We start from the raw sequence: 25,349 nt of genomic DNA, 5'->3' as shown, positions 1-25,349 counted from the left end.
GAATCAATAGACCTTAACAGCCCAGAGCAGTCTCACCAGGGATGCACACACACACAGTTGGCCAGTGGGTCCAGGAGCCCTGTTTGGCTCACATTTGGAACTGCAGAACTCAATCCACATCACCACTGGAGTGCCATTAATGGTGTTTTAGCCACCTTCCTTGAGCCTTGCCCTTGTTCTTTTTAAGATAGCTGTACACAAAACACTTTAGAATCCTGGAACTATTGGAAACACATAAATCTGTTAAAATGATAAAAGAAAAAACATCTACTAAGCCTACATAAAGAAACTATTACTAGTGCCAAACTCCTAGCAGGTGTTACTTGTTACCTTGCTATGTTTTGCAGTATGGAAGAGCTGATAACAAAACTTTCTCAACTAAAATTGGATGGACTCTGAAGAAAAATAAGTGTGTTTATGTAGTCTTAAATGTAGTGGTTGGGTGGATAAATCCATTTAATTGCATGCATATCAATTTTCAGAGACTGTCTCTTAATTGTTTAGTCTGCATCCAGCTCTCCAAATACAAACTGAATGCTTTTTTCTGCCTGTTCTATATCAGATGAACCGTAAACAGAATTAGCCAAAATTTCGTTTGCAAACTGAGCCCTAATTGATTCAGGACAGGTCTTCTTTGCCTCTTCTGGATCAGTTGGACCCATGAGTTTTTTCCATTCTTCCACAGCATTTTCCTTTGTTAAGACCATTATCACTGATGGACCCCTGTAAAATCAATATAAAAAAAAATCTCTTAAACTATTCTGAGGTTTCTGAGATGCAGACTTAGCTTTAATGTCAGAGGTACCATGAAGGGTTACAATAAACATTGAACTATCTTAATTTTATTAAACTGTTTAAATATTAAAAATTTTTCCTGCATGTTTTGTTTAAGGAAAAATCCCATAGTTGAAAGCCAAAGAGATTGTGATGATCTGATATTTGGATTTGGACTTCTTGTCCAAAAGGCATTCTCATCCAATAATTTCTGAAGCAAGACAATACATACTGTTTTTATCAGCTACAATTATGAGGAAAATATTTGCCCTGCATGAAGAGAAAAAGGATCCCATTGGAAAGGAGTTCCCTTTCAGGGAAAATAAAATCCAAAATAAAACTATCCATAAGTTTGAAAAGAATTTTAAATCTCCCTTTTAAAGGAAGAGTATTATTTGCTAGAAGCCACTAAACTTGCCAGAAAGAGTGACAGGTTGTAAAATCCTTGCACCAGTTATGGTGTAGCATGTTTTGTTGGCACTGTAGCAAGAGTGATGTCTACTTACATACCTCAGTACTGTAAACCAAAACACTTACTGTGTCATAAAATTCACCAGGTCATCAAAAAAGGGTTTTCCTTCGTGGTCCTTGTAAAAGTGTAAAGCCATTTCCCGAGTTAAAGCTTGTTCTTTTATCTTCGCAATGTTAAATCCAGCCTCTTTAACTTTTTTCAGAATTTCATCTAGGAGAGTGACAAACAAGTCATTTTTGATTTGAAATGGTTTAGATGCAAAAAACGCAAACCCCAAACACCAACACTTTAAAAGTTTCAGAAAATACTGGATGCCTTATTCTAAAAAAAGTCACCAATAGCTATTAGAATTCTTACAATATCAAACCAAATATGGAAAACATAAGAAACACTTCAACAGTCCTCTAAAATAGGCAGAAACCATTGTCACTGCATTATCCATCTTGATGCATGTATCAAACACAGATTTTAATAAACTATGACAATAGCATTCACTGTTACTTCTCACATTGAAGAGTGTGGACTGTAGTTGTAAAGCTGTATCAAACATCAGCTGGCTGGCCTAAATCAATCTGAATTTTCACAAGAGGGGAAGATAGACTCACAAAAGCCAATAATGAATTACCATTAGAAAGACTACCAAAATTTGTTAGGACAGAATAGAATAATGCTAAGGAGGGGGTTTAGGTAGAGGATTTTTAAAGAGTGGCAGCAAATATCCTTAGGGCAAGATTCTGAATTGTGCATAGTGCTCTTTTAATTTTGATTTTTTCTCCTTATTCCCTTAGACTAACAGTAAGTTAAATCACGGATGGGAAGTTAAATCAAGGATGGGAATGCGTCTAACTGAGCAATGACCCTTTTGAGTCAGTAGAGATACCTGCCTGAAATAAGTAATACAGGTTTGGCAAGAGTCCCTCTCTTTGTCTAATAAAGATGCTGGGAAGGTAGTTTTCAGAAGTAAGTAAGCCTGGCCCTTAAACAGTTTAACTTAGCTAGGAACTCTTTTTCTTCAATTCATCACTATTCTAGCAAAGAAAGACCCGTAGGCAGCTTAAGCAAAAGAAATGTCACATTTGAGATCTGTATCTGAATTATGCAAGCCATGTAAAAGGATTTCTCTGCACAGAAAATGTACTTCAGAGAATCAAAGAATGCATTTGATGTGATTTACTGTAGTGTGCATTGCTAATCCTTTGCAGAAATGATTGCATCACTAGATACAGCCTATACTATCTAAATGCCTTACCTTTAGGAGTAGCTGCATCAGGTTTGATTACTGCAAAGGTGTGTTCCTCAGGGAAGAAGAACTGTAGCTCCTTCTGAGCATCACTGGGTGTAGAGCTGCCGTGCAGCTGGTTGATAGGTAGATGCTCAAACGCAAACTCTGCACGCAGACTAAGAGTCATTGTAGGAGGGAAGTTACTTAATAGTAATTTTGAGCTCTGAACTATAATTAGCTTCAACCCAGGGAATATAAATTACTGTTGATTTGGAAATTGGAAATATAAGCATCCCTCCCTCCCAATACCGGTGTTGTTGTATTTCCAAGAAATACCACTTATTTCTTAATGAGATGGCACTTCTGTCAGCAGCAGGTAAGGTGATACCATTGCAGTTTTCTAAAGCAGTGATAAGCAGGCAGAACTAAGGTGTCTGTTTATAAACTGTGTAGGAGAAACTTAGTTACAAACAAAATATTCTACTGATGCAAAGTTTTCAATAAGCTACAAGAAAATCTTAGTGGTATTTCAAGAAAAAATAATGGTGGTATTTTAAGACCTCCTCCCCCCCATTAAGAATGTGTATTACCAGCATTTTTTCTCTGGCTCAAGAGTTCCCCTTTCAGTTCATTGCGCTTTTTGAAACTCAGATTTTAATTCTGTTTAGCAGCCATTATATCTCAAAAAATGCTGAGGTTCCTATGTGTAATACACTGCTACCTTCAAGAGAAGCTTGAAAAACTGCAGAAATGCATGTCTGTTTCCAGATGGTGGCACTACAGTTACACTAGTTGGAATGTGGAGTGAGATGAGAAATGTGAGGGGAAGTTGAAAGCTGTGAATGATGCTTTACTTCTGTGACTATTACCTCTCTGGGTTTTCCTTAGCCTCTTCAAGGATCTTTGGGCCTAGTAAACTTCTCCAGTGTGCTACAGCATTTTCTCGTGTTAGAGCCAATATAAGAGTTGGACCACTGTACAAGGGGAAAAGTAGCATTAAAACAAAACAAAACAACAAAAACCAAGCAAACAAACAAAAAACCCAACAATAACAAAAAAACCCAAACAAAACTCCAAACTCTTGGAACTTTTAAAAATGAGCCCCAGTATTGGGGGACTTTAAAATTGATTTGATCGTTTAAATAGGTACAGGCTGATAAAAGCTTATGGGGCTTAAATATGAATTTAAATTGCAAAGTTACTGTGTTTTGTCACACAATGGCAAGACAGAGAAAGACTGATCATGCCCCAGCCATGAAGGGAATATCCAAACATGATTTCTTTCTCTTCCCCAAGTTATCCAGCACCTGGCCTGGTTGAAGATTTCAGAGCTGTCTTACAGACAACCTTAGTGCAGCCTTTTCAGAGCAGACCTAAGCTGTTTTCACTCAAATCAGGTGGACTTGGCCACTGAGACATCATACATACAGCAATATGGGGTAGCTAGTAACTTTTAAAGGCTTGATTTTTTAATTTGTTGTACTTGGAAATTATTCCATTATCTGCAGTTATCTGTTCCTGTTTTGTGTTTTACTGAACTTTTAGACACGTGTATCTTGTACCCATGTATTATCCAAGAAGTGTTCAATGCCAGGTTGGATGGGAGTCTGAGCAACTTATTCAGGTGAAAGGTGTCCCTGCCTGTGGCAGGGGGTTGGAACTAGATGGGCAATGATTATCCCTTCCAGCCCAAACCATTCTGTGAGTCTCTGATTCAACAATTATTTAATGTGAAAATTTCAATCTTACCTGGTCATATGCTCTAGAAAGACTGGGAAGTAGTCTTGATCTACATGCTCTTGGTAAAATGTACGTACTTGCTCCTCAGTTAGAATTACTTCTTTCTGCATTGCTATTTGGAAACCATCGTCCTGTATCCTTTGAATGATGGAATCTGTTAAATATGTTTAAATAATGCTAATTGCCATCCATTCATTCATTTGAACACTTATAGAAAAATGACACGGACTTTTCACTGATAATGTTAAACTTTTTATGGGTGAATTTGTTTCCTAACTCAAGAACAGGAAACTAATTTAAAGCAACTGCTAGGAGGCATCACTAGTTGCCTGGACACTCAGAAAACTGATCCTCTTCATACTTAGGCTTTCTCATGCTTAAAAAAATATCAGTAGGAAATCCTGACTGAGAAATATGATACATGTTACTACCAGCAAAAGAAGGTCTAAGGAATTTGAATAGGTGAAATGTTTATTTAACTAAGTCTTGCAAGACCACATGGGTAAGTTAGCAGTATTTGGCACATGCCAAAATTACCTACAAAATTAATTTGTAATTAGTTGAAACATGAACTGCAGAACTGCTGCTCTAAGCGACATGCTAGACAACCATAAGTAACATAAATTCACAAGGAAAGATCAAGATTGTAGTCTTTCAGCTCTCTGCACATAATATTGCTCAACTACAGGGATTCTCAAGTTAGAAATAAAAATACTGTCTGAAATCTAGGAAGAAATGTAAATATATGACTGAGGAGAAAAGTAAACTTGTTTGGATGAGGCTTCATGTAATGGGGTAGATTTTTTAACTTAATCTGTAGAAATGCTGTCTGTTTAGAACTGCCTTGGAGCAGCATTGCCTCATGCAGCATAGAACATCTTTGGTTGGATATTTTTCCCCTTGCCATTCATCTGTCCTGAGTCTGCTATTCAAGAATATCAGCCACTTTGTTATGGTGAGAAATCTAGTTCCTTATACCACATTTGAAAATACAAGCTTCTCAGACAGGTCTTCCAGAAATATTTCATCGGCAGAATTTCTTGAAAAATCAATCAAAGGAACGAAATATCATTGACATTTGCATTCTCAAGATATGAAAAACATTAACTGTAGGAGTGTGCCCCCTGTTGAGGGAGTGACAAAACTATCCTTTGTCCCCTCAAAAAGGAAAGGGGCCCAGAAATTTCTCTCCTCGATTACGTGAAAAAGCCACCTCATAGGCCTGGGGGACTTCACCTCAAACTTAAGGATAGCCAATTGGACAGGAGCCAAAAAGTCCCGCCTGGGCAATTTAGTAGAAAAAGAAGTGAACAAAGAAACTAATCACTTTTGGGAGGTGCTTTACTAGGAGCAAGAACCTCTGGCACCTGGCTTGGTTTTTCTCTGTTATTTTGCCTTTTATTAAACCTTTTTGTTTCCAACACTGCAACAGAAGCCATCCTGCTGATTTTTATGCCTCCAAGGGTAGCTGAGCTATCTTGGGTGTGTTATAGACCCCCAAGAGCTTATGAGACCTGGTTCGAGGGGGCTTCTAAAACAATTAACCTCATAACTTCATTCCAAAGATTACTCTTGGCCTAATGCTGGAGAGACAGTATAACAACAAAAAAAAATTCATTAATTGAGTTAGAATTTATAATTCAAAATTCAAAATATGTGTTTTATATACCCTTGATAGAAAATACAGTTATTAACACTTACCTCGCCTTTCCTTCAAGAGCTTAGGTCTAATTATGGCCAAAGTCCTTTCAGCGTGTCCTCCCTCCTCAATATGAAAATTCGGGAAAAAGAAGGCAAGCTGTCTGCTGGCATCTTCAATACTGTCTTGCACATCGCATAAATTTACCAGACTGTCGGTTTCCTTGAGTGGTGTCAACCTGATGAAACATGAAGTAATACAGTGTTTAAGTCACTGCTTAGTGTTAACAAGCTGAATTTTCGAAGACACACTTTCTTAAAATTTAGTGAAACGTAAGAACAGCATGTGAAACTAAGTTTTTATTAAATTCAGATTAATGAGTAAAGTAACATTTCTGAGAAGAAAATTATTAATCTTCTCAAAAAGTGCATGATCATGTGCTCTGAAGGAGAAACCTCAGCCAGGTCGCTTTAAAAATTCCCCTCTGGCTTATCCAAAAGAGTTTCTCTGTTTCATGAGATAGAATTACTGTTGACAAGTGTACAGTGTATAACAAATGATCAATAGAAGTCTTGTGCTTAATTTATGTACAGCATGATCATAAAAATGATAGTACTACAGAGTTGTTGATAACAGAGACACCTCTCATTTTTTCTTGCCTGTTTGTTTAGCTGTGTAAATAAAGTCCCTCTTGGCCACTTGTAGAAAATGCAGTATTCCCCAGCTGTAATTAGTTAATGCAGAAAGGGATGCAGCAGGCATTGACAAAAATGTCAATTGCAAATAACAAATTAATTTTTGGACAAAGTATTTAAGCTCATGTTGCATTAAGTAAACGTCTTGTCTAAATATAAAACTTGATCTGATATTTGAATTTTTGCGAATACTCTGTTTTCTGAGGCTGTGTATACAACTATCATCCTTTAAATTCTCCTCAAGCCCTTGGCATGGAAGAAAAACACACTTTTCAAGATACCATGGTTGTGAACAGCTAATCCTTACAATTTTTTTTGTATCTTGGACCAGGGTGGGGACACCAACCCAGTATGCTTCCCTTTCTCTGCTGACTTTTACAGTGCTCCCAGGGAGAAGAGCATGTCTCAGGTCTGCCCTGGCCATATCTACAGCTTCCCAAGGAACATAGGGGCAAACATGGGAAAGAGTGCAACCTTCAGTGCAGGCAGTGCAGGCAGTCCCGTGGCATGGGTGAACTAGAATTGCAAGGACTACATCAGCTTTGAAGGGTTCCCATTGCGCTGAGTGTCATTGTTCCCATTGTTCTGAGAACCCACTGAGGGTGAGTTCAAAGAGATCAATGACCTTGCCTCGTCATCCTTAACTAGGAAGCAAGGAATTTCTGAATTCCCATTCAGAAAAGGGAATTCAGCCCTGAGAACTGGGGCTGCATCTCTGGTGGTGGTCCTGTGAAGGACTAGGCAAAGAACTCTGCCTGCTCCCTGGACCTGCACACGTGGGCACATCTGTAGGAACGTGCCTTGGTTTATGGTGTGCTCTGAGCCCTGACTGAATCATGGATACACATTTTCACTGGTACTTACTTGATTGGCTCCTCAAGCTCAACAGCCTCACTTTTTTTGCGTAGTTCTATCCAATGAGGAATAGCACCAGTTGCTTCTTTTTTAGTGATTATCAAAACATGGCATGGTCTACTCGTCATGAATTGAACGAATGCGTTAAAGTCAGGCTAAAAAACAAAATTTTCCCCCCTATGAACTCTGAGTTTGTCATTGGAAATGAGACAATTATGCTTTAAAAGTAACTCATACATTCTTGTTCCTGAAACTGGCATTCACATACATTCCTCAGAACTCTGATATATTGTTTGGGAAGATATTTTTTATCAATCACTTGAGACAACATTATCAAATGTCCAAAAAGAAAGTAAATTGAGATAAAGAAAGTCATATAACTGCTTTAAACAAGTACTAGATGTTCTTCCAGGTTAAAATGCAAATGACAAGAATGAAGAAAATTATCTAGAAATTCAATGTGATCACTTGTTATGCTTGTAATACAGCATGTTGTGTGACATAAGAAACTGCAATACAGTTCCATGAATAATTTTTGAAACTAAAAGTCATGTAGCTGGCTATAAATATAGAACACTGAACTGTTTGCAAGACATTTGTAGGCTCTCCATTTCCTTTGCTATGTGCTTTTCACTTCTTCAGATTCAACTTATAATCTTATAAAAGTAGATATCCATCAGAAAAATAAGTTTTGAAACTTATGGTGTGAATTGTTAATTTTATTTCATTTTTGTATGTCACCTTTTTATTGGGGATATCTATTCTCATTTTAAATATTTGACTAAATCCTTATCAGCCAGCATCATGTCATTGCATATGGTAGCTTTTTCCTTTAGTAATACAAGGATGAAGTATTCATATCTATGCTTTCAATTCTTTGCTTTTCTCTTTCAATTATCTTCACATCTGTGCATATTCTTAACCCATTTCCCAAGATGAACAAACTAGTCTCAAATTTGGCTGCTATTCCCATGAAGATGAATTTTATGTCTGTTTCAAAATTGCCTCTGTCTAACCTACAATCCCAGCTTTGCTAAAACCAAACTCTTCATGGTTTCTTAAAAGATCTCCCTGTTACTTCCTTTTGAAACCATAGTGCAGCCATCTGTGATTACTGTCAGTTTTCTTTTTTCTCTCTGACTTTAGCAGGAGCCATCTCATCTCGCTATTATTCATTTGGAATGCCACAGGAACACCTTCCCACCTTCTCCTTCAGATTGGGTGAACCTTTCCATTGCTCCCTCTAATAAAATCAAACAAACTCTTTGTTTGAATAGAATTCCATCCTATGTCTCTCTTACACATATAGCAGAAGGTAAAAATATTTGCTAAGGAACTTCATTTCTGGTCTGAGATCCTTCTGAGCAGTTAATTTTAGTTATCACACTGCTGGAAAATATGACCATATCCAGGTGCCAGTTTGCTAGACCACTGCAATTTAATGGTGGACAGCCTAATTTAATTATTTTCTTGAACTTTATATCTGTCTTTAGCTATTTTTTGTCCCCTAATATAGGACAAGACACAAAAAAATAATAGATTTTGGCTGAGATGCTTTCCCTCTCTGCCTGTGCACATATTTATTCCCAGAACAACCCCATGATAAAATCTAGAAAGAAAAAAAGTATAATATGTAATATAATTTATTTTCTGGCTGGAATAATATATGTCAAATAGATATACACTCTCATATAGATGACATTGGATTTTGGGTTTGTGCCATATTTCAGCACCTAATAGCCAAGGTCGAGTAGTTGCAGAAATAATCTATACAGCACTCTAATTTTCTTTCCTACAAAGGTCACTATGCCTGTCATAACACATTTTAAAATCAGTATAATTTTATTTTGATAAATAGTGTTATAAATTTAGCCCCATGTCTAAGGATCATGCACATTTAGATAACAAAAAGAAGAAATGAATCTTTTAGTATTTAATTGGAGGTCATTTTAATTTGGTTGGAATATTAGATTGCTACATAGTGATATTTATATGAGTCAGTGAAAAAAGGGAGAAGGAATTTTTTTTTTTTATGTACTAAATCTACATTAATTCTGTTCTTCAATATACCTAAAATTTACCATACAGAGATTTGCAAGCACATCTAGTAACAATTATATGTTTTACCTGAGCCTTTCATTTATGTTTTTAGTTTGGTTTTACCTCATCTTTTTTCCGGGAGTAAAATACTTTGATTTGATCTTCAGTAAGCATTCTCTCCTCATCTGCTTCAATGCCAAATCCTGCTTCTATAATCTGCAATTATTCACTTATTACTTAGGGGCATTTGAAAATAGATACATACAAAATCATATGTTATTGTAAATCTAAAAATAAATTGGTTTTGGAAGCTAACTTAAATTTTAAATTCTCTGAAATATTCAGAATGAAATATTCTCTATCTTTGTCTAAACTGAACTTCCAGCCTTTCAAAGCACTTCACTTCAGGATTACAATACCCCTAAGTTAATGTCTGAGAAGAAATATAGTGCAGTTCAATGTATGAAGTACATTCATCCAAAAGTTAATAATCCCTTTTATTTCACATTGATTAAACTCCTTTGGATCACTCTGAGTGGTCAACATGCAACTTACGTTGCAAGAAATTATAAACTGTATTCTAACCATGGTAGTCACACAAATGTGTACTTGTTAACAGTTGTTGTATTAGGCTAAACTACTTGGCTTTAGAAACAGCAAATGAGGAAAAAATTGAATCTACTTTATGATTTTCTGTTTTAAGCTGGGTTACTGCACTAAATGCAAGCATTTGTGAGAGAGGCACACGACTTGCATCAAAGTTCCCAACCCATTGGTGCGAGGTTTGTACCATATACTGGTATTTTTACAGCCAAGGCAGTATCCAGCGCCAGTACTGATGATACAACAAAATTCAAAATTAACCTGTGCACCAGCACTCTGCTCTGTAAAAGCCCCTGTGGTGCTGCTGAGTGGTTTCAGCCTGCCCTGACAAGGCTGGCTGTGCATCCTGTGTCGAACACACCTCATGAGCCAAGTAGCAGCTACTCCAGCTAAACTCTTTTCAAGCACTGCTTTTTTTTTTTTTTTTTTCTTTTTTTTTTTCCCTTTACTGAGCTTCCTTTCTTTTCAGCTAAGGTAAAGTAATTAAGTAATTGCAGAAACAACCCATATAGCACTCTGATTCCCTTTCCTGCAAAGGTCACTGTCCCTGTCATAATACTTATTAAAATTCTTTTAATTTGGTCTTGATATATATTGTCATAAGGCTTTATATTTTTTCATAACAGAAGCAATATGAACCAATGTCTAACCTCTGCTGGCATAGAATATTAAAGCAACAGTATAGATTTGAATGTCATATTATTTCAGGTAAAAATTATTGTGCTATTATCATCCTTAGCAGAGAAGCTTTATCAGATTCTGTTCCAAAGTCTGGGCATAAATTAGGATCTACTTAACCTTACATTTTGCCATTATGTCTCTTAAATAAATAGAATAAATGAATATTTTAAAATTTTCTCTACCTTTCTTTTAATTTCTTCTACACGTCCTGCTAAGACATTATCAGGTTTTATAATTCCAACAGAATAAGTGACTATTTCTGAAAAAGGGAAAAAATGATGTGCTAAGTAATATATTCATCAAAATAAAGGGAATCATCTTTACTGGACCAGAAGGTTACAGTTAAGCATCTGACTGTAACTCAATCAGATCCCAAAAACTGTGGAATAATTTAAGATAGCGATAAGGGGAACATCAGACTACTACTTGTTACCAATAGTACAAACACTTAAGCAACTGCATGTGTTGAGGAAAATATTCCTGCCAAAAGTTAGTGTATTACAGTGTCTGAGAGATCCCCCTAACCTGAAGCTGAACATGAACTAAAGCTCAGTTTTCTGATTTTCTTTCATGTTTAGATTTTGGGGATTAGTATGAAGTCTGTAGATAATTGCTAAATGATAATACTGTACTTCTAGGTCTCACAGGGTTTATGAGAAAAAATATAGGCTAAAGCTGAGGTCAGGAATTTGTCAGGTGAACCATACAATTAAATAAAAAACCAAATCAAAACATGAAGAGGAAGGAAAAGGGATGCCATGACTGTGATCTAATGCCTCTCACGGGGAAAAGAAAAAACAAGATCAAGAAGAGGGAGAGGATGGAGGAGTTTGTTCCATCTCAGGGTTGTAGAATGGCATTCTTTGCAGAGATGAAGAGTAGGAACATTCAGTAACCACAGATAACAATAAAAATAGAAAAGATGGAGGTCTCAGGTAATGAAAAACCTGAGAGAAATCACAGACAGGACTTTTAAACAGGATGGTGCTTATTTTTCAGTAGTTTTGGAAGCTTATCCTCCTACAATGGATTTATGTACTTTAAAAAATCTGTTATTAAATCTAATCTGGTGAAAGAGTAATCTGAGAGAAGGCATGCCATTGTTTCACAGATTAACTCTTACAATCCTCTCAGGTTGGCCCCATCTTGGTATTCCACCTCAACAGAAGTACACAGCTAACACAAGGACTGTGTAGAAGTGACTTTAGGGCCTTAACTTTACACAGGAAAATTCCCTGGCACACATTACTTTTGTCTAAAGTCTGAAGGTTCTCAGTGTGGGGCTGAAAATGTTGATGCTGACAGCCCAGTACATTAATTCTTTACAGAAGAAAGCTCAATGACAGCATTTTGTTAACACACCCAAAGAAGGTCTATTAGTGCTAGACATAGACAATTATTAATCAAAAGATATTTGTTCTCTTTCTTCCCTTTAACACTTCTGAAATACATCAAATATATTTACCCTCCTCCACAACCTCCTCACCAGACCCGTCTGATGAACCTTCATCATGAAAAACGAGTTCTTCTACCTAAGGTAATTGCAAATGGAGTAAAAGTACATCACCAGTGAAAAAGCAAGGTCAGCAAACACAGCTGTCACATCTTTACAACACATTTATCTCAATTTTGCTACCCTGGAAAGCAAGCAATTCTTAGAAGGCCCTTTGGTCAGTCTGATTTTGCTTAACTGAGTTTCCGTTTGTTAAAAAGCTATTTTTACTCTAAGTGGAGTCCTTTATCTCCATTTAAACAAAACAGGCAATGAGACATGATTATTTCGATTATTTCCCATGTCTTTGTTTCATATGATGCAGTTCCTAAGTTAGATATAAAAAATAGTCAAGAAAGAAAAAAGATTACTAAAACATTTATGGGCTAGTGGCATTTCATCCATCTCTCAATTTCTTGCATTGCTAGGCTAACCTGTAAAATTGTCAAGTTTATATAAAGTACCATAATGGAAATTTGGGAGTTCTGAGGAGAACAAGCAACAAGGGAGGATTGATGCTGCTACTGTGAATTCCAACAGTGGGATCTTTCACAGTGCAGGCTATTGAGCTCAGACTGAGCTGTCCTTGTGTCCTCATGTTACCTGGAAGTCAGGAGTCAAAGGTGATAGAATACACTTGGCCTTTGTTTTTTGTAGCAAACTGGATTCATCAGGTACAGAGCAATCCCCCATGGCTTTGAGCAAACTGATCTAGTGAAAAGTGCCACTGCCTGTGGCAAGAGGGGTTGGGCTAGGTGATCTTGAAAAGTGTCTTAGGACCCAGATAATTTTACTTAATTTCTTAAAGGCACATCCTATATGTAATTTTATTGTTAGGACCAAAATGGAAAAAATTAGACATTATCTTGACACCATCATAGACATTTAGAGAAACAGTGTAAGTGCAATAAAAATATACATTTATGCATAAGTATCTGGTTTGTGAGTACCTCAGCACGTTCCTTCTCTCCAGCTGCAATCTGCCTCTCTTCTTCCACTAAATCTGTTACTATCTTAGTTATGAGAGGAGCATTTACACCTTTCACCATTGCAATAATTTTACCATGCTGTTGAAGAGAAAATAACACTCTGAGTTTTCATCACTTGATTTACACATTTAGTTGAAATTTTGAAGCATGCAATATCTTGCTAATTTTTTCCAGCTACAGAATAATTTCTTATGACCACTGAAGTGAACACCAAAACTACTGCTGCCTCTATTATTTCAGAATGAAACTTTTGTGCATTTAATTCCTTGTTTCCTTCTTTACCAAATTTTCCATGTTTATTTCTAGGCTCAATACTAATAATACAGTTGGAAACAAATGCAAATACGGATTTTATTTGTTCTTAATTTCTGTAACATGGAGTTTTCCATCTTTTTTTTGTTGTGTGTGTGTGACTTTTCACTGCATTCTCTACCACATTCAGGTGCACAGCAGTGAAGCTAAAGGTGACCAAAAATACTGCTAACATTTCTAGGCTGCATTCAGATTCAAACCTGAAAGAGTCCTGAAAGTGTCATTATCTTTGGTCCTTGCTTATGGAAATTCAAATCCTGTCACCCTCAAGTTAAAATAACCCCCATCTCTTCTTAAGTGAGCAGTCCTAGGAGAACCAGCTTTCTGTGCCCATCACTGAGAGATAATAAATATATGATTAATTGCTACAGTTCCTCAAGTGTGAAAACACAATTTTATCTGTTATCTTAAAAATCTTATAATGCCAGGAAATGTAAACTCTCTTTCTATGATGAAAACAGTGCATAAAATAATTTCAGTGTAACCACAAGCAGGCACTTTATGTAAGGCAAACCTGGAAAACTTACCTGGACTTCCCACTAACCACCAAAACAGTGACTACCACAATTCTTCTGTGGCCTTACGTGCAACAGCTACAACAAAAATGTGCTTGAGAACCACCAGATTCAGGCATGGAAAATGGCTCAAGCAAACAACACCAGACAGTACCATCCTACATAATATAAAATGTAAAGATAGGATTTGTACAGCTTCACATCTATTTTAAAATCTATTGTAAAGTTAAGGCAGAAGTAGGCAGCACATTAAAAGAAGCTGATGTGATGTACTTACAACACTAAAAAGAAACAGAGGTTCACAGCTCCTCCTAAATGGTTTCAGTATTTCAAGGTTGTCAGCTTCTGCCTGAAGTCAGACAAAAAACATTATTTGCTTACATAAGTAAGCATGCATATATAAAGAAAACCTTTTTACTCACAGGAAGACCCCACTCTTGAATACTTAGGTGTTGCAAACGCAAACTGCAGTCCTAAATACAACTGACAGTCCTTGTAGTGATAAAGAAAGAACTGTTTTGGTAATATGGGATTGTCCTCCCTTTGTAGTACAGCAATTAATCATGGAAAAATATCTTCTCTTGATACTATTTTCTCATGTAGGCTATAATAGCATATATAAATGAAGGAGTAGCCCATGTAGTCTTGATGGAAGAGCTTATCCAGTGTGTTAATTTTTTTGTGAAATGCAGTCAACTGTAGGAAAGCACGTGAGATAGACTTCAAACATAAATCCCTGCCTTTTTCATGTATAAAAAATTCATGGTTTTTTCTGAAAAGTTCTTTCATCATGGAATTTTAAGTTTTCACTAACATGAAAAAGGATGAACTTGGTCAACATCTTGGATAAACTGAGTCTTTGAAATAAATTTATCTACTTTAAATAGGAGGTATGAAACACACACACACACACACATATATATATATATACATATACACACTGCTAGTGTAAACAAATATTTTTACTACTACAGTTTTGTGATTTTTAAAAATTTCTCCCCTTTTCATTTTCTTAAAAATGAAATTAAAGTTAACATTTGCAAAAAAAATTATGCAAGTTTTTCAGGGATGTAAGAATTTTAAATGCAAAGGTTCCTATGCAGAGACCTGAAAGTAAAAGTCATATAGTCTGGCTTTTAAATATTTCTTCAGTCTCATCAAGGAAAACAAAAGTTGTGGGATATCAGCTCTTTTTTATCATAGCTTCTTACATATTTATTGCCATTTCTAATCTACTTCTAAACAAAGTTTTATGAGGACATATGCAGGGAAAGCAACCAGGCCAAAATTACAGCAACTCAGTATAAGGACAATAAGATGAAAGCTCTGCATATGCAGAAGATATATTTAAATCTAAATGTGAATATGGTCGCACACAGGATTTGTGTCCTTACCGCAGCAAAATGTAGCATATTGTCTTCACTAAAGTCGATCCTTAGTTTTCTCAATAAATTCTGCACAGCTTTGCAAGGACCACACCAAGCTTGATACACTTCTATCACTAAAAGGTGATAGTTTGGAATTACAAAGAAGTTATAAAATGAGACATTTATGTTTGCACTGAAGCAGCGCTGGGAAGGCATTTGTGTGGATCTCTCAGTCCTCTTCTAGACAATGAGTCATGAATTCATCAATGGATTCAGTGGATACATTACTGGATACGTACTCTTTAATTTCAATTACTTTTGACATTGGAAACCTACTTCAGAATACTCTTTGAGATGATTAATCCAAATAGCAACCTTTCTCTCATATTCCTTTTGCTTTTATTTTCTCTTCTTCTTTCCCACTGTTGGTTTTCATTTTTATCCTGCCTATTACTATCTCTCTGCAGATATGATCCTGTTACAGATTTTTTCCATTTACTGAAAAACAGTTCCTAGGAGAGCTAGGAGACAGTTATTGGACTAAATGAACTGAAAACTAGGAATAATGCATGTCATGGAACATGCCCTCTCTAGAATGCTGCAATAATTATTTAGTCTGTGAAAGATTTTACACACAGAAGCATCCAACTCCCTACCAAATACCATATTGAAAGGTATTTTCTAAACACTGGTGTACAGCAGTATATAAAAATAAGACTTAAATAAATATTTTGATGAGAATTTATCATATAAGTTACTGTATATTTATAATTGCAATATATGATCTTAAAAGTCTTTTCCAAATGGAAGAATTGTATGGTTCAATGACTCTATGATATACTTTTATAAATATATATTAATATAGCCTTTCTTTAAAAGATATGGTGCTAGGCTTCTAGAGTATCTATTAAAGCTAATATATAAATATGAAAACATGCACATATGTCCATGAAAGGTTAAAAAGAAAATATCAGCTGTTAGTACCTACTATACCCTTTATCTGCAGCATTTCATCCCACTGCTCTTCATTGGTTATTAAGGTCTGAAACAAAATTAATTAACATTTTAACATTCTAAACAAGCAGAAAAAGAATCTATTTCCCTCTAAAGTTGTTCAAGTAATTAGGATTTATACCTGGAGCTGAACTTCTTTCTTCTTGCCAGCCATTTCCCTGTGATTATATGAAAAATATTGAAATCCAAAGCATATTAAAGTTTTTTAAAAGACCATGTGACATACAGAACTGATTTTTATGGTTCTCAAATTATCACTGCCCTCTGATTCCCTTTGCAATTAACTCAACTGAAGCCCCTACAATAATGGTAGCTAATACTCCACTCTGGAATTCTGTGGAGAAATATGCAACTGTTTGCAAAACCCACATGGCACAAGAAACAGAAGAAAATTTAGTATCTTAATCTGTTAGGGTGTGCAAAAGTTTTGACCTCAACAATCTTTCAAGCTTATAATCACTCTGCTCAGAATAGCACAGGCACTTTGATGGGATGACAGCTGCTGTAACACTGGACCATTTCAGAAAAATATTGATTAAAGAGCTTCAACTCTAATAACATCAAATCAGTCTTCCTGTTTGCTGGGGTACATAAAAAGCAATGACATACTTGTGCCCCATAACTAAATCCAGATACATTCATCATTCTGTCATTTATTAATAATGTCCTTAATATATTTATGATAGACAATTAACTGTGAACTGGACAGAACAACAGTTCTGATACATATGTAGGTGGAGTTTGACTTCAGCATGGGCAGCTTGAGTTTCGAGAGTTCTTGGATAAAATGGTGGTCTTGACCTGAGGGAAAATTAGTGAGCCTCCATGAATGTGACCTCCTCTGGCATTGTTACTTGAGAAGTTAACCAGCGAGTATGTCCAGGATTTGAACTATCCTGATATACTCACCAAAGCTGTTCCCTTCACAGCACAGAAGACAATATGAGAGCTCTTGTGCTGGTTTCACATTTCATATAAGAGTGTCAGTAAGAATTAAATTTTTAAATGGAAGCTTTCTTCAAATCCTTTAAATGATACAAAGCATGGCATTAATTCCTATCCTTTAAAGACTCTAAGGAGATGATGCTGCCTATTGACACTAGAGGGAACTGGCAGATGGAAATATGTCATATTAGTAGGAAATCTTCATCAAAATAATCTGTCTTTCATTGTTACTTTCTTCACTGAGCAATGACAATCAATTCTTTGCAAGATCAGTTCTGCAAAACATTAACCAGTATACATTAAAATGGTCTATACATCGCAATCATTCTACACGTGCTCTCCAACTAAAAATATGCAGTCATATGCACTCAGATGGCAAAGCAAAGCACTGCAGCACAGACATATGCTGCTGTATGAGAATATGCAAATGTGCACATTAGTCTGGCATAGTAGCTGTATGTGACAGGCATGTGAAGACTACATGTGACATCTATACTTTTCATTAAAATTTTCACATGACATTCACATAACATTCCCTCAGTAATGCCGTCAGTACTATACTGATTAAACCTGGACAGACAAGCATGTTTTCTCCTTTGTCCATGATACTTCCTTCAACTAGTCAGACATAAAAATAGACCTGGGTGCACACTCCAATACACTCTCAAATTAATACTCAAATATGCAGAGTCTTTGCAGATAGCCATTCAACATCCTAGCACAAACCCTCATCACACATATATACATGAAGATACCCAACCAAGAGTTTGCAAGATTTTGGCACGCTGCTGTGTTTATGTGCTTACAGACGCATAACACCCTGAGCATAAGCTCTTGTGTGTGACAGTGGATCCTTGGGAGTTCCTGGGTGGCACTCTGGTGGATCATCTGCCCACACACACAAACACACACAAAGAGAGAAACACGTGTAAGTGAACAAATGCACGCACACAGGCCAGTTCAGGGCCAACACCTGTGCTCTGCACCAGTAAGAGCTCCCAGACACTCGTGTACCCCGTGGTTTGACACATACCCTCCACAGTAAGCCCGCCACAGCACAATGGCTTGGGTACCACTCAGCCCTGAGCTGGGAGCCCACTCAGGAGCACACAGACCCCTCCAGCCCCCTTGCACCTATCCTGGAGCAGCCCTTCGCACGGGGACACTCTGTGGCCACCCAACTGCCGCCCCTCAACGGCCCCAACGGCCTCACCCATCCCTTATCTGCCCAGCCCCATCTCTGCTCCTTCTCCAAGGGTCATTTCTCCCCCATAACCCTATTTTATCAGTCTGGGGTTGACATGGCACAGGCAGCTGAGATACAGGCATGCTGAGAGGGAAATGGAGTGAAAGGTTGGGAGGAAGCGCCACCATTTTCTCTGTTTTCTTTGTCCTAAGGAAAGTCAAGCTTATCCTTTTAACATGTGAGAAAATTAGTCCTGGCACCTAATTAATGATCTGCCTTCACTCTGTCTTGCTTGCAAATTGTGAGACAATGGAGACTAAAAGAGGAAGATTTTAGTGGTGGTTTGGGTGACCAAAAGAGGGTCTCAAAAGTCAAATGGTGTCTGCCCATGCTCATACACTATCAGTGCAGGTCATCATGCTGGTGCAAAACAAAGTTATCATTTTAAAGATGCACATTTGCACCTCAGCAGCCCCCAAAAAGTCACAGAAGAGAAAGGCAAAACTCATTTATACACGTGGAAAGCACAATTGTTCCAGTGTACAGTGTGGCTATTTTAATGTATTAACTCTTACAGGCATTGTAACTGGGAATTGGTGGGAATTTCTTTGTGAAGGTAAGCACTTGAGAATGTTCACAAATCAAATGTTTGTGTCTCTAAACTGCACACATTTCACATATGCATGTTGTTACAGAACTATAAATTGTACTTGTATCCAATTTATTTTTGAAACCCTGCCCAGGCCTACTATGCTGTCATGTCAGGTGTGTCTACCACATCTTAAGAAAATCAAGTTTCAGTGACTTTGTTGTAGCTTTTCTTGAGCATTCTGATGCTGCTCACCAAAGCGTGACTTGCAAAGCTCCAAAGAAACTTTTATTTCATGAGAATAATATGAAGAAAAAAGTAGGGAAAACAAGAGGTACTTAGAGGTACTAGAATATATGTTCTTCCTCACAGTTAAATCTTCCCAGATTGAACATGATGGATGTTCATTCTGCAGTAGTGGGAATGAGGCAGTGTTTCCACAGAGTGGCAGCAGTTTTCAATGCTGAGATTATGCCTAAAATCTTGGATTAGATCAGCTAGGTGGCAAGAGAGATTTTATATTCAGATTGGAAATAATGTGTTTATATGGCCAACATAAATCACTTCCTACATTTTTTACTGGAAAACCCAACTTTGGAACTAGTACAAGCTCTGCATTGGCCTGCTTGGGAGTGGTGGAGTGCCATTGAATAATCTTTATTTTCCTGCATGAAGTAGGAAAACTGCTTTTAAAACCATCATAGACATACAAAATTGTATGAACTACAGAAGATGAGCTATTTAACCCAACCACCATGTGGAAGTTAAAGACTCAAGACTAGGCTATGTTTTTGGAATTTCCTTCACAAACTGCTAACTTTTTTACCCAGACCACTTTCTTAATGAACAGCCAGTGTTTTATACATTACAAAACCCCTCCCTGCAAAAAAGTCTTGAAGAAAAACACTAGAATGAGGTAATGCTTATGTACCAAATGTAAAAAGGCTGACACAGCCTGTTCTTTAACTGCTCTGTTGGAATGAATTATATGTATGCTTTGGATATCACAAAATAGTTAATGTAAAGGGATTTGGTATTTCAAAATGCTGAAAAAATAAAAAAAGATCATCCTTCTTTAGTTTAGAGTGTGTGATTCTATAAAATTTTAATGAATTTAATGATGACATACTTAGTTTATGTAGACCAACAGTATTCATGGTCATTATAAAGGGCATCCAGAGAGAAGGGGTTAGGAGTTTATGAGGTTTTTCCCTGAATCAAAATGATTCAAGTTTTGTATAATGTATATGAAAAATATAAGGAAAATATGCAATGGATAAACCACAATGGTTTCATGATGACTGATTGCATAATTTTTCTGAGTAACTTTTAAACTATTTTACTCCATTTTGTGCATACCACTTGATTTCAGGTCTGCTCTTTGTCATGAGCTGTTAATGTCCAGAGTGACCTAGTTCCAAATTATTAAAATTCTTTTACAGAGTAATGGAAAGCAGTTGTACACCATGCTGAGACTTGTAACCCTTGAGACAAAACTAGAAATGCATTTTTCCTGTTAGTAAGTCTTTCAGTGTGCCCTACTATATGCTCAGAAGCCATTGCATATGCAGCTCTGATGACTACCTGCTTGTAAATACAGCAGAGGCCTTGGTCACCTTAATTTATAAACTTTTGTGGTGTCTTCTGTGGCTCTATAGTCCACATGCATACTGGTGCTACAGTGAATTCAATCTGTGCTCTCTGCATGTCCGGCAGATTTCCTGCATGTGTCCTAGTGTTCCTCCTGCCTCTCTGCCTGGATTCAGTCTGATAGCAGCGATACTGATCTGATAGCAGTGGAACAGCTTTCTGATTTCTTGTATTTTCCTCCGAAACAGAAAGGAGGTATGTGAAATGGTGGACAATTTAATTTCTTGAAATCAAAAATAGCATTTATAGTTTGGAAAGTGCAAAACTGAAGAATGTGATTTGTGCTGCTGCAAGCGCAGATCTCTGTCAGGTGGTTCTGTGCAGTAGGACTGTTTTGGTAGAAAAAGAAAGAGCATAAAATAATTAAATGAACAATTTTCTGTAAGGACTTACTGTGACACACCAGCTTGTGAGCTCTCAGGGTGAGAGACCAGGTGACTCCAAAACCAGGCAGTTGGCTTCTGAGCAGCAGCCCAAGACCACCACAGGCTCCAGTTGTGGAGGTTTGAGGAGCAATTAGTTTTGCCCAAAAGTGGTGACTGACACAAAGGATTTGACAGCTTGTTTTTCAGGAATGACCCAACTTTGTCAGTGGTAGGTACGTTCCCCTAATTTTCCCTGCAGACACCATGAACAGTAGCCCTAAAGGAAGTCACTGACACATAAACTTTTGCAGCTTGTACCACAAGAGAGGTTCATGAATGTTAGTGTGCAATATATATAAAATGAACAGATGAAAAAGAATGGAGATAATGTAGTGATTAAGATGTCTTTAGAAATATAGGCATTGATCCTCCCAAATAATATGGCTATTACCTCTGGGACTTGATTCCCTAGAGCAAGAAAAATCAGGGATTTTTTATTTTTTACTCAAAGAATCTCAAACTTATGTGAATAACAACATGGCTAATAACTGTGGATGCACGCATGATATTTTTATTTATCTTGAATTACAGCCTTTGTTAAAGTTTTTAGTTTGGTAATTTGAGCATTAATATTTTTATGTACTCATTTTTTGTCTGTATATTGATTCATCTTTTGAGTGTATGAAACACATTTGACACCTTGCATACTGATTTATAGAATATTAGAGTGTAACTTTGGGAACATCCTTTGTAGCCATAGTATGTGCAAACCCATGAACACAAGAGTTCAGTGAGACATAACGAGTGGTTTCCAACAGCTCAAGAAACTGGTAACTCTTATTTGCATCATACCTGAGCCACCTGACAACAGACTAGTAGTTTCAAATGCACTGATTCACCAGATTCACATACAGTTTTCCACTATATTTATGTGTACAGGTCAGCCTTCTACTCAAAGCGAGATAGAGAAGACTGGTCTTTGCAATGGAATCTAGAAAGTGTAAGAAAATTAAAAAAAACCCCAAACTTCCTGCATATTGAAAAGCAAAACCCATGATATCAGGTAACAAAGGTGGATTGGAGCTCACATACCTATTTTTAACCAAAGGTAGCTGGTAAAGATACAACAGTGGTTTCTATTTTACCAAATGTAAAGGTGTCCAGAGCCCCAGTTTAGGAAACTCTAGAATATTTAAGATGGCTCAGCTGAACTCAGACCTCTCTATATTTTAGGGACCTTCAACTAGTAAAATTTTCTTGCATATTCCTGTTTTGACAGGGAGAACTTCATCTGCAGAGAAAATATGAACATGTGAAAAATGTGACTGAAATATGTGAAAAGCATGACTATATTCATGTAGCAATTCCCAGAAGGACAGAAAAAAAGAAAGTATTCATCCTGATACATGAAGGTGAGCACCAAAATTTTCTTGAGGAAAGATTTAGGGGATTAGAGAATACCAGACCTGAAAATATGATGGAAAGTTATGTGGAGACTTGAATTGTGATGTAGTCCAAGCAGAACAAGCTGTTACACTCCAGTCATGGGACAAACTAGTATCTGCACAGCTGTATTGGATAAAAAATTTTGTAGCCTGTGAAGTATTGTTCCTTGCTAAAATAGCAGTGGAAATTAGACACAGTAAAAGAACCACTAAAAACTTTGCCAGAGGCTAGTTGAGGTAAGTTTTTATGGACATAATGAATAAAATAATCAAGCAATTGGAGCACAATTTGGCTTCTGTAAGTTTGTTTTGGTTTTGTATTTAAATTCTCTAGTACTTGGCAACATGTGGTCATTTAGAAGAGAAAGTAGGATAACGAGTGGTTTATAAAGAAAAAGAGTGCACAAGGCAGAGGCAGTTGAACAGACCACATTGAGAAGGCTAAGTCTTAACAAGATTTTGTTAAAATATTCTGAGCTTAAAGAACATGTCAAAGGACTTGGAATTCTTCAAGTTGCATTCATTCAAGCTTCTGCAGAAAAAAATGACATTGGTTATTCTCTTTCTCGAGTCTTTTAGACTCTGATCCAATTCAAGTAAAAAGACTATAGATTTCTAAAAAAATTGTTGAATATCTGTTCAGTTAATAAAATAATAAGGGCCAGAAAATAGTTCTTGATACAATGTCTTAAGTCATCACACCATTTAGCCAACTGAAGATTTCAAAAATAAGCCCCAGTCCTTAGAAGATTGCTGGTTAGAAATGGTGAGTACTGGCATGACATTCAGAAACATTTAAAATATTGGATCTTGTTTCAGGTGCCAGTTTCCCATCCAAGGGTTTATTCTGGTTCAACTTGTCTGAAGGATGTAGAATTTATCTGCATGTAGCAGAGCTGTACAGGCTGGCAATAGCCAAGCTTTGCACCTGGCACAGGCCAGCTTTTTTGCTAAGGGGATAATTTTGAGGAATAAATATCATGTGCCTCCCTAATATGGGACAGAAACATGAGATAAACCACAAACAACCATTTCTGTCATAGGTTCCTGTGGATGGGAAAAGAAAATCAGAGGTTTGGTCATGTAGTGAGTGTTCATACGTCAAAGAGGGTGATCACTGGGACAGAGTGTAGTAGCCACTTGTGAGCAGGAATACCGAGTTTTTTATGCTGCTGGTGATGTATTTTTAATCTGTGGATGAAGGTCCTGCTGGAAGAGGATGATACAGAGCAAGCCTGTGGCCAGATGACTCATCCTATTTTTGAGCTGGAGCTTGGGTTTCTCCCAGGGTTTCCAGGACAGTGTGTGCTAGAGGATCAGAAATCACCTCTGAGTCATCTCAAAAACAGATTTGCCTTTAACTGTCATGGTTTCCTTCCTGTGTCCCTGCTGTATTCTGTGCAGTGAGTACACTTCATGTGCCCAGGAGGTGTTCCCGGGGCAAGGATCCCTACTGCAAACAATTCCAGCGCCAAACACCCTGCTAGTCCCATGGGATCATCACAGAGGTTGAGGCATAACAAACTTGTTCTCCCTGTATGGGTCTTGAACACAAAGACAGATATAAAATACCTATATATCCCAGCAAATTATCCTCACTGATCAAATTTAATGGACTTCAAGACCAAATTTCACTCTGCTGCTGAACTGAAAGTTTATAATCTTTTCTCTTTCCATGCATATTTTAGTTCTAGGGCTCTGTGTGTTACTGATAACGCAGTATGTAAATATATAAATGCAATTATAAGGTCATCACATCTTCTCCTTCTCCTCTTCTACATATACTAAACCACTATCATGTTGCCAGCAGCTATTTGATTCTTAAATGAGAGAGGTTCTATCTTTATTTCAATTATGGAAATAATTATTATAGGCGATAAAATAGTAATATTTTTAAAAGTAAGTGAAAGGTCTTTCAGATATTACTTTCACTGCTTTCCTCTGTAAAACAATACAATAGTGTTATACACGTTTCTACATTCCATATTTCATATCTACTCAACTGGTCTATTTTTTTTATAGGAATAGCTATAAATCTTTCACTTTCAACTTTGAAAACAAAGATAAAATTAGTTTTAAAATCTCATTGCTCACAGTTTTCACCTATATTTGCTCAATGCTCTCAATTATGCCCAGTTAATAGATCTCATAACTACTTCACAAGCTTTCATTAACTAAAGCTCAGAAATTTGTAGCTTTTGCTCCTCCTAATTCCACCACTTTTCCTGAAATTTTCAGCATCAGAAGCACACAAATAAGCAATGATTTACTTTGCTTGCAAATAGCAGAAGTGCATTTTTCTCTTGTATAAAATTTGTGACAGCTGTTTATTTTTAATACAAGTCAAGTGTTGTTTATAGCACAATGCAGTCATAAACACATCTGGAGTTTTAACCAACACACTTTATGAAGTCAGAAAATTTGTATTCTGCATCTCAAATTCACTTTTAATTTTCACATGAATATATAAATGCTGTATTCCAAAATAGTTACAGTATGAAACTTCATCTCCAGACCCAGTGTCCTACCACATTGCTCAACTTCAGTTGTTTTGCTTCTCTGGGTGATCCAGATTAGACAGGAGTGGTTACAGCAACCTGATGGGTTCAACACACCTTAATCTTAGAAAGTTGTTCCAAAGAGAATATTTTATATTAAAAACAACTGCCTAAGGAAGAATCTGATTTACAGAAATTTGTCTTTGTTGGATGCTTCCTCGTGATTTAGCTGGACTGAAAGGTTCCATACAACATTTAAAA

At 36.8% G+C, this 25,349-nt stretch overlaps 1 protein-coding gene across 1 annotated transcript; it reads right to left on the bottom strand.

Moving 5' to 3' along the window:
* Positions 1-500: 500 nt before the first annotated feature.
* Positions 501-16,564, bottom strand: NME8 (NME/NM23 family member 8). Its single transcript, XM_059484689.1, has 15 exons — positions 16,532-16,564; positions 16,381-16,438; positions 15,424-15,530; positions 14,307-14,378; positions 13,164-13,280; positions 12,187-12,253; positions 10,904-10,980; positions 9,561-9,653; positions 7,407-7,552; positions 5,910-6,085; positions 4,218-4,362; positions 3,338-3,442; positions 2,496-2,644; positions 1,312-1,456; positions 501-723 (listed from the first exon to the last, which is right to left on the bottom strand). Exons 1-15 carry the CDS (start codon positions 16,562-16,564, stop codon positions 501-503), a joined length of 1,713 nt encoding a protein of 570 aa, XP_059340672.1.
* Between the last annotated feature and the right edge of the window lie 8,785 nt (positions 16,565-25,349).

Source organism: Ammospiza nelsoni, chromosome 1 (genome assembly GCF_027579445.1).
Source record: "Ammospiza nelsoni isolate bAmmNel1 chromosome 1, bAmmNel1.pri, whole genome shotgun sequence".
Classification (NCBI taxonomy): domain Eukaryota; kingdom Metazoa; phylum Chordata; class Aves; order Passeriformes; family Passerellidae; genus Ammospiza; species Ammospiza nelsoni.
The sequence above is the reverse complement of the archived record's forward strand: the minus strand, read 5'-3'. Positions and strand labels throughout refer to the sequence as shown.

Coding starts and splice junctions, on each gene's coding strand:
- NME8 (XM_059484689.1), bottom strand. CDS start 16,564: ATGGCTGGCAAGAAGAAAGAAGTTCAGCTCCAG. Junction 12,254..13,163: donor GAGAGAAGGAACGTGCTGAG/GTACTCACAAAC, acceptor CAATTACCTTAG/GTAGAAGAACTCGTTTTTCA. Junction 724..1,311: donor CTGGTGAATTTTATGACACA/GTAAGTGTTTTG, acceptor TTGATTTTACAG/GGGTCCATCAGTGATAATGG.